The sequence below is a fragment of the Oncorhynchus kisutch genome, linkage group LG11 (assembly GCF_002021735.2).
Source record: "Oncorhynchus kisutch isolate 150728-3 linkage group LG11, Okis_V2, whole genome shotgun sequence".
Classification (NCBI taxonomy): domain Eukaryota; kingdom Metazoa; phylum Chordata; class Actinopteri; order Salmoniformes; family Salmonidae; genus Oncorhynchus; species Oncorhynchus kisutch.
In genome coordinates, this window is record NC_034184.2 from 49,105,333 (window position 1) to 49,115,253 (window position 9,921).

The following is a 9,921-nucleotide window of genomic DNA, read 5'->3' on the forward strand; positions in this document are numbered from 1 at the left end:
GGGAAAGTTGTTCATAATGAGAAACAATGGTCTCTTTACTAACTACTAAAAGCTAACCCCCCTCCTCTACTGCCCATGTTGTAACAGTGGACATATGGTCTGTGGGATGTATTCTGGCAGAAATGATCCGCCACAAAATCCTGTTCCCAGGAAGGGACTGTATCCTTGGTGCTTCTGGAAGTAATTTGTCTCCTGCCAAAATGAAACTGTTTGCATCCTCTATGTGGCCATTCCTCTTCAGTCTCTCGGTTTATGAGATGGCCATTTATTTCACGTTCTGATTTCCTCCCTTTTCCTTCCTGTGCCTGGAGACTGGCAGACCCTGAATGCTGCATCCATTTTCACTCTCATTCACCCAATTTACTCCTTCATGCTTTCCCTTTTTTCACCAGATTTATCCCTCTTTCCATTTTCAGTTTCATGTGTCGGATTTATTTGTGTTGTACATTTTTTGTAAATCATTCACATTCCTCTCTCATTTCCTTAATCTTTTCTTCATTTTTTTCTCTCTGTGTTTGCATGTCATCCCTTCATTCATCGTGCAGTGGACGTGTGGTCAGTGGGTTGTATTGTGGCTGAGATGGTCAGAGGTAGTGTGTTGTTCCCAGGCTCTGACCGTATCCTTTCCTATTTTCCTGTGTTATCATTTCACCATGTCTGTGTTTTTACCTTGTTTTTACCACCGACCACCGCCCCATGGAGCACTCCTTTTGCACTATTCCCACCACCATATCCAGGTACACCCATACTCTCATCCTCCCTCCCCATAACCACTTAAGCTTCTGGCAATACACAGAGATAGTTCTAGAAAAGAGGAATAGTTCTGGAACAGTACTTCTCTAGCATAGTTATGTGTGTCTGTGGAGAAGGCTATGTCTGTGTGTAGTGTTTCCCTAACTCCCCCTGCTCAGACATTGACCAGTGGAACAAGGTGATAGAGCAGCTTGGGACTCCGCCACAGGAGTTCCTGTTGAAGCTCAATCAATCAGTGAGGACGTACGTAGAGAACAGGCCGCGTTACGCAGGATACAGCTTTGACAAACTCTTCCCTGACGTCCTCTTCCCTGCAGACTCAGAGCACAACAAACTGAAAGGTACTTGAAATGCAGTGTGTTTGTATGTGGGTAGGGTGAGTGTGTGGTGTGCGTGTGTGTGCATGCTGGTATGAATCATATTCACTTTCCACTTCCAGCGAGCCAGGCCAGAGACCTGCTGTCTAAGATGTTGGTGATTGACTCGTCTAAGAGGATCTCTGTGGACGAGGCCCTGAAACACCCCTATATCAACGTGTGGTATGACCCAGCAGAAGTGGAGGCGGTAAGTGTTTAACAAATGGTAGAATCTATTGGAGGGGGAACTTGGTTGACACTTTTAGTCAGAAGAGTGAACTACGGTTGATGGTTTGATGTAGGGATGAACCTTTCTTCCCTCTCTTCTCCTTTTCCTGTGCTCTCTTCTGCTCTTTTCCTCTCTTTCTTTCTTTTTCTTTCTTTCTCATCTCAGCCCCCTCCGAAGATCACAGACAAGCAGCTGGATGAGCGAGAGCATACGGTGGAGGAGTGGAAAGGTTAAAGATGTTACTACAGCTATCACTTTTCACTAGACATGGGTTACATACAAACAGTGAGCTCCAAAAGTATTGGCACAGTGACATATGTTTTGTTGTTTTGGCTCTGCACTTTGGATTTGAAATGATACAATGACTATGAGGTTGAAGTGCAGACTCTCAGCTTTCATTTTAGGGTCCATATCGGTTGAACCGTTTAGAAATTACAGCACTATTTGTACACCCACAGGCCCACCCAATCGAATTGTGCAATTTTTATAAACAAAACATTTATATATATATATATATGTTTTGTTTTTGGCCAACCATCCCATGAAACTGAATGCTTGCTATGAATTATACCTGATGGTGTTTGCATGTTTAGGTAAAAATACAAATAATGTCCCGTTTGGAACACTGACCAGTAGAGAGCATAATTGTGTGTGTGTATATATATATATATATATATATATATATATATATATATATATATATATATTCCACCTCATGGCTTGGTTTTTGCTCTGATATGCACTGTCAACTGTGGGACCTTATATAGACAGGTGTGTGCCTTTCCAAATCATGTACAATCAATTGAATTTACCACTGGTGGACTCCAATCAAGTTGTAGAAACATCTCAAGGTTGATCAATTGAAACAGGATACAGATGAGCTCAATTTTGAGTCTCATAGCGAAGGGTCTGAATACATATGTAAATAAGGCATTTCTGTTTTTTGTTTTTTTATACATTTGCAAAAACAAATGATAAACCTGTTTTCGCTTTGTCATGATGGGGTATTGTGAGTAGATTGATGAGGACATGTTATTTAATCAATTTTAGAATAAGGCTGTAACGTAACAAAATGTGGAAAAAGTCAAGGGTCTGAATACTTTCCGAACGCACTGTATTATGCTCTCTACTTGTCAGTGTTCCAAGGTATTATTTGTATTTTTACCTAAACTTCCAAACACTATCAGCTAGAATTCTTAGCAAGCAGTGCACTGGAAAGACATTCAGATGAACTGGAATGACATTCACTTTCATGGGATGGTTGGCCAAAAAGAACTAAAAGCCACAACACCAATAAGCCACAAATATGGCTGCATTGAGGCATATGTCCCTGTGCTTCTATGGCTGTATGCACCGTGTCACTGTTGTAACGGTTCTCTTGTGGTGAAGGAGAGTCGGACCAAAATGCGGCGTGTAGATTGCGATCCATGTTTAATAAACAAACGTAAAACACGAATCAATACAAACACTAAAAAAACAAAGAACGTAACGAAAACCGAAACAGCCCTATCTGGTGCAAACACAGAGACAGGAACAATCACCCACAAACACACAGTGAAACCCAGGCTACCTAAATATGGTTCCCAATCAGAGACAATGACTAACACCTGCCTCTGATTGAGAACCATATCAGGCCAGACATAGAAATAGACAAACTAGACATGAAACATAGAATGCCCACTCAGCTCACACCCTGACCAACCAAAACATAGAAATATACAAAGTGAACTATGGTCAGGGTGTGACAACTGCATACTTCATTTGTTCATTTAGCAAACAAAACAGCTCATAATCCAGTGCCTTTATAAGTCAACACACCTATAGTTGTTTGCATTAATTAGCTTTAAAAATGCAACATTTTCTCTCAGCCTCATGGAAAAATGTGTAGAATAGCATCCAGAGGTGGTGCTCCTAGTAGCCGGTGATTTTAATGCAAGGAAACTGAAATCTGTTTTACCAAATTTCTACCAACATGTCAGCTGTACAACTAGAGACAAAACTAGATCACCATTATTCCACACACAGAAATGCATACAAAGTTTTCCCTCGCCCTCTATTTGGCAAATCTGACTACAACGCTATCCTCCTGTTTCCTGATTACAAGTAAACACTCAAACAGGAAGTACCAGTGAAGTAATCAAAACAGGAAAAACTCAAAACAGGAAGGTCTGACAAAGTGGATGCTAAGCTACAGGACTGTTTCGCTAACACAGACTGGAATGTGTTCTGGAATTCATCCATTGGCATTGAGGAGTAACTGTATGTACATATCCCAACCAGAAGCCATGGATTACAGGTAACATCAGCACTGAGCTAAAGCCTAGAGCTGATGCTTTCAAGGAGCAGGACACTAATCAGGACGCTTATAAGAAATCCTGCTACGACATCTGACAAGCCATCAAACAGGAAAAGCGTCAATACAGGACTAAGATTGAATCCTACTATGCCGGCTCTGATGCTTGTCGGATGTGGCGTGGCTTGCGAACTATCACGGATTACAAAGGGAGACCCAGTCGTGAGTTGCCCTGTGACGCAAGCCTCCAGATGAGCAAAATGCCTTATATGCTCGCTTTATATAAATATAAACGGTAATTAAAAAGTACAAACCTATGTGAGAATGCTGTTCATTGACTACAGCTCAGCATTCAATACCATAGTGCCCTCCAAGCTCATCACTAAGCTAAGGACCCTGGGACTGAACACCTGCCTCTGCAACTGGATCCTGAACTTCCTGACGGGCCACCCCGAGATGGTGAAGGTAGGCAACAATCTGCCACGCGTACCCTCAATACGGGGGCCCCTCAGGGGTGCGTGCTTAGTTCACTCCTGCACTCGCTGTTCACTCATAACTGCGTGGCCACACATGACTCCTACATCATCATTAGGTTTGCTGATGACACGACGGTGGTAGTCCTGAGGAAAGATGACGATGAGACTGTCTAAAGGGAGGATGTCAGAGACCTGGCAGTGTGGTGCCAGGACAACAACCACTCCCTCAACGTCATCAAGACTAAGGATCTATCAAATGCTATCATGATCTAGCATTTACATTTTTATTTCTATAGTGGATGAAAATTGCTACTTGGTTCAGAAATAGGCTACATTTTCTTAGCTAAAATGCATATTATTCCATTATAATGTTGATAACGACAATTAATAAGTTAAATATGTATGTTGATAATGTCCTTAAAACATGTAATATTTTTTCTCTCCTTCTTTCCATCCTCTCTGAACTGTCTCTTTCCCCTCCTTTATATCTCTCTCTCCACTCTCTTCTTTTCTCTCCTTGTCCTTGTCTTTTCTCTCATTTCCCCCTTTATCTCCCCCTCTTTCCCTCTCGCTCTCTCTGTGTTTCTGTGTCTCTGTCTCTCTCTCTCGCTCTCTCTCTCTCTCGCTCCCTGTATTCACCCTGTTGTAGACCTGATCTGGAAGGAGGTGTATGAGTGGGACGATTGGACCAAGCAGAATGGCGTGATCAGAGGACAACCTCTTTTAGGTTAGTTTATTTTGCTTATGTGAGCTGGTGTCTGCTGTTATTGTGTTAATGTTGACTAAATCTGTATATTTCACTATGAAAAAACATGGATTAAAACATTGTTTATGGTATGAGACCGTACAAAAATTACTGGCGAGGGTCCAACTTGAGGTGTCATTTAAAAAAATGCACCCCCCTCCCCATCGTAAAACATATTTTCACGTGACCCTCCCCTTGTACATGCTTTTCCCTTCCTCGTCATTTAATTAACTTTAAATAATATAATAATAGGTATTTTTTTCTGATTTCATAGGCAAGCAAGCTTTACTTGGGAGAATACTAATACCATTTAAAGAAACGCGACTTATTTTTTTGCTTACAGTAGCTATTTGACCATAGGCTATTTTACTCGCCTGTTCAAATATCTCATGTATATACTGATTAGTCAATGTGCTAAAATGGAAATTACTCAATGACTCGTGTGTCACATTCATGTTTTTGGAAATTGCATATCATGTCTATGTAGGCTAGCCTGCCACTGTAACTACAATGCTCTGGCGGTCACGCTGAAAGGTTTAGGAGACTACTGTCAGAATATTCACGTCAAGTCCATCGAATCAGCTCGTGTTGTGGGTGTGATTTTTTTATTTTATTTCTTACAAATATGCTTCAGGGAGTCAGAGATGCGCAACAGGCTCGCAGACATGTCTGTGCTGAGTTTATTGATTACCCATCCCGTGTGCTATGGGGGGAAATATATACAGTGGGGCAAAAAAGTATTTAGTCAGCCACCAATTGTGCAAGTTCTCCCACTTAAAAACTATGTTAGACAAAATGAGAAAAAAAATCCAGAAAATCACATTGTAGGATTTTTTATGAATTTATTAGCAAATTATGGTGGAAAATAAGTATTTGGTCACCTAAGCAAGATTTCTGGCTCTCACAGACCTGTAACTTCTTCTTTAAGAGGCTCCTCTGTCCTCCACTCGTTACCTGTATTAATGGCACCTGTTTGAACTTGTTGTCAGTATAAAAGACACCTGTCCACAACCTCAAACAGTCACACTCCAAACTCCACTATGGCCAAGACCAAAGAACTGTCAAAGGACACCAGAAACAAAATTGTAGACCTGCACCAGGCTGGGAAGACTGAATCTGCAATAGGTAAGCAGCTTGGTTTGAAGAAATCAACTGTGGGAGCAATTATTAGGAAATGGAAGACATACAAGACCACTGATAATCTCCCTCGATCTGGGGCTCCACGCAAGATCTCACCCTGTGGGGTCAAAATGATCACAAGAATGGTGAGCAAAAATCCCATGACCTGCAGAGAGCTGGGACCAAAGTAACAAAGCCTACCATCAGTAACACACTACGCCACCAGGGACTCAACCTGCAGTGCCAGACATGTCCCCCTGCTTAAGCCAGTACATGTCCAGGCCCGTCTGAAGTTTGCTAGAGAGCATTTGGATGATCCAGAAGAAGATTGGCAGAATGTCATATGGTCAGATGAAACCAAAATATAACTTTTTGGTAAAATCTCAACTCGTCGTGTTTGGAGGACAAAGAATGCTGAGTTGCATGCAAAGAACACCATACCTACTGTGAAGCATGGGGTTGGAAACATCATGCTTTGGGGCTGTTTTTCTGCAAAGAGACTGATCCGTGTAAAGGAGAGAATGAATGGGGCCATGTATCGTGAGATTTTTTGTGAAAACCTCCTTCCATCAGCAAGGGCATTGAAGATGAAACGTGGCTGGGTCTTTCAGCATGACAATGATCCCAAACACACCGCCTGGGCAACGAAGGAGTTGCTTCGTAAGAAGCATTTCAAGGTCCTGGAGTGGCCTAGCCAGTCTCCTGATCTCAACCCCATAGAACATCTTTGGACGGAGTTGAAAGTCTGTGTTGCCCAGCAACAGCCCCAAAACATCACTGCTCTAGAGGAGATCTGCATGGAGGAATGGGACAAAATACCAGCAACCGTGTGTGTAAACCTTGTGAAGACTTACAGAAAACGTTTGACCTCTGTCATTGCCAACAAAGGGTATATAACAAAGTATTGAGATACACTTTTCTTATTGACCAAATACGTATTTTCCACCATAATTTGCAAATAAATTCATAAAAAATCCTACAATGTGATTTTCTGGAATTTATTTTCTCATCTTGTCTGTCATAGTTGAAGTGTACCTATGATGAAAATTACAGGCCTCTCATCTTTTTAAGTGGGAGAACTTGCACAATTGATGGCTGAATATTGTATATTGTATATTTATTTATGCCATGGCCCGCCGGGCCGGTGGCAAGCCAGGGAAAAAACACACTACTGTCCCCTGTGCCCAATAAAACCCATGCAACCCCCCCAGAAAGCAATTTTTTTGACATGTAACAGTAACTAACGCACTTTTGTACATTGTGCTATTCTGTACAATTTACCTGATTTTAGTGCCCCAAAAAACGTAATACTTCCAGGTCAACTGTAATATGAATACCATTGTAAAGCACAAATTCTCCCCTTTCCAGCAAAATCAATGACGAGACCTTCATATTACCCATCTCTGCATGTTTGAAGGCGGCAATGAGCTCCTTCAGGTCTTTTTAAAATTGCCGGGTGGGAAAGGGAATCCTACTGGGAGATATGTTGTGTAGGGAAACAGCTTTTTTCACCCGATCTGTCCAACTTATCACATCTAAAATGTAAATAAAACACTATAAAGTGTTTATATAACATGTCATTACATACCTATTTGAAGGTTTGTGTCGAATTTGAATTGGGTTTTTAGGGCGGCGCTAAAGTTATCTTCAGAAGTAAACGCCGGCTGTCGCGGCTGTTGAGAGTCTTGATAGCTTGCAGTAATGACACAAAAAAGGAATGCATTCAGTTGTACCTTTGACCAGGTATCCCCCTTACCCTGTCCCTTTCTTGTTTTTAATCTGCGAGAGAAGTGCTCCCTGGTGGAAAGAGGTTGTACGGCACAAAATGAGTTACTACGTATGTTACGTAGTGACACGTCACGATGTAACGTACCGCATCAGAGGGGTCCATATTTGTATATTTTCTCGAATACTTTTAGACCATTACCATGTCACTCAACGCTGAATCAAAACTTATTTCACAGCCCGGATTTTGATGCCAACACAGAACGCTACAGTCACATTAGTTTTCATTGCAGCCTCCTTTGAATGCTGCGGTTGCAAAAAAAATTTGTACGGAATGGGGTTAGTCACCGTTACATTTACTGAAGTATGGTGTGCTTGCTAGTCTAGAAGTATTTATGGTTGAGAAAGAGTAGTATTAGTGGTAGCAATGGCAGTAGTAATGGTATTAGTAGTAATGGTAGTAATAGGGATTTCATATAGGCTATGTGTTAGTTATATTGACCTATTTTGGGGTGGTTTGTAAGTGTGGCATAATTATATTTGATGTTGATGTTCTGAAAGAGCTGCAAAATCTGGACCCCTACAAATCAGCCGGGCTAGACAATCTGGACCCTTTCTTTCTAAAATGATCTGCCGAAATTGTTGCCACTCCTATTACTAGCCTGTTCAACCTCTTTCGTGTCGTCTGAGATTCCCAAAGATTGGAAAGCAGCTGCGGTCATCCCCCTCTTCAAAGGGGGGGACACTCTTGACCCAAACTGCTACAGACCTATATCTATCCTACCATGCCTTTCTAAGGTCTTCGAAAGCCAAGTCAACAAACAGATTTCCGACCATTTTGAATCTCACCATACCTTCTCTGCTATGCAATCTGGTTTCAGAGCTGGTCATGGGTACACCTCAGCCACGCTCAAGGTCCTAAACGATATCTTAACCGTCATCGATAAGAAACATTACTGTGCAGCCGCATTCATTGATCTGGCCAAGGCTTTCGACTCTGTCAATCACCACATCCTCATCGGCAGACTCGACAGCCTTGGTTTCTCAAATGATTCACCAACTACTTCTCTGATAGAGTTCAGTGTGTCAAATCGGAGAGTCTGCTGTCCGGACCTTTGGCAGTCTCTATGGGGGTGCCACATGGTTCAATTCTTGGACCGACTCTCTTCTCTGTATACATCAATGAGGTTGCTCTTGCTGCTGGTGAGTCTCTGATCCACCTCTACGCATACGACACCATTCTGTATTATTCTGGCCCTTCTTTGGACACTGTGTTAACAACCCTCCAGGCAAGCTTCAATGCCATACAACTCTCCTTCCGTGGCCTCCAATTGCTCTTAAATTCAAGTAAAACTAAATGCATGCTCTTCAACCGATCGCTACCTGCACCTACCCGCCTGTCCAACATCACTACTCTGGACGGCTCTGACTTAGAATACGTGGACAACTACAAATACTTAGGTGTCTGGTTAGACTGTAAACTCTCCTTCCAGACCCATATCAAACATCTCCAATCCAAAGTTAAATCTCGAATTGGCTTCCTATTTCGCAACAAAGCATCCTTCACTCATGCTGTCAAACAGACCCTTGTAAAACTGACCATCCTACCAATCCTCGTCTTTGGCAATGTCATTTACAAAATAGCCTCCAATACCCTACTCAACAAATTGGATGCAGTCTATCACAGTGCAATCCGTTTTGTCACCAAAGCCCCATATACTACCCACCATTGCGACCTGTACACTCTCGTTGGCTGGCCCTCGCTTCATACTCGTCGCCAAACCCACTGGCTCCATGTCATCTACAAGACCCTGCTAGGTAAAGTCCCCCCTTATCTCAGCTCGCTGGTCACCATAGCATCTCCCACCTGTAGCACACGCTCCAGCAGGTATATCTCTCTAGTCACCCCCAAAACCAATTCTTTCTTTGGCCGCCTCTCCTTCCAGTTCTCTGCTGCCAATGACTGGAACGAACTACAAAAATCTCTGAAACTGGAAACACTTATCTCCCTCACTAGCTTTGAGCACCAACTATCAGAGCAGCTCACAGATTACTGTACCTGTACATAGCCCACCTATAATTTAACCCAAACAACTACCTCTTTCCCTACTGTATTTAATTTATTTATTTATTTTGCTCCTTTGCACCCCATTATTTTTATTTCTACTTTGCACATTCTTCCATTGCAAATCTACCATTCCAGTGTTTTACTTGCTATATTGTAT

The 9,921-nt window shown here is 42.2% G+C and overlaps 1 protein-coding gene across 10 annotated transcripts in view; it reads left to right on the forward strand.

Annotated features, from left to right (window-relative positions):
• LOC109899560 (mitogen-activated protein kinase 8) overlaps nucleotides 1-9,921 on the forward strand; it is a 32,113-nt gene that overhangs the window by 15,126 nt on the left and 7,066 nt on the right. For 6 of the 10 annotated variants that reach the window (XM_031835910.1, XM_031835912.1, XM_020494903.2 and 3 more), the window contains 5 exons: nucleotides 88-159; nucleotides 912-1,094; nucleotides 1,193-1,317; nucleotides 1,504-1,567; nucleotides 4,757-4,834. In XM_031835910.1, the coding sequence (XP_031691770.1) occupies nucleotides 88-159; nucleotides 912-1,094; nucleotides 1,193-1,317; nucleotides 1,504-1,567; nucleotides 4,757-4,834 (522 nt within the window). Of the gene's footprint in view, nucleotides 1-87; nucleotides 160-545; nucleotides 618-911; nucleotides 1,095-1,192; nucleotides 1,318-1,503; nucleotides 1,568-4,756; nucleotides 4,835-9,921 lie in introns of all 10 variants that reach the window. The other 4 variants (XM_020494900.2, XM_020494899.2, XM_031835914.1 and 1 more) reach the window with 1 other exon arrangement.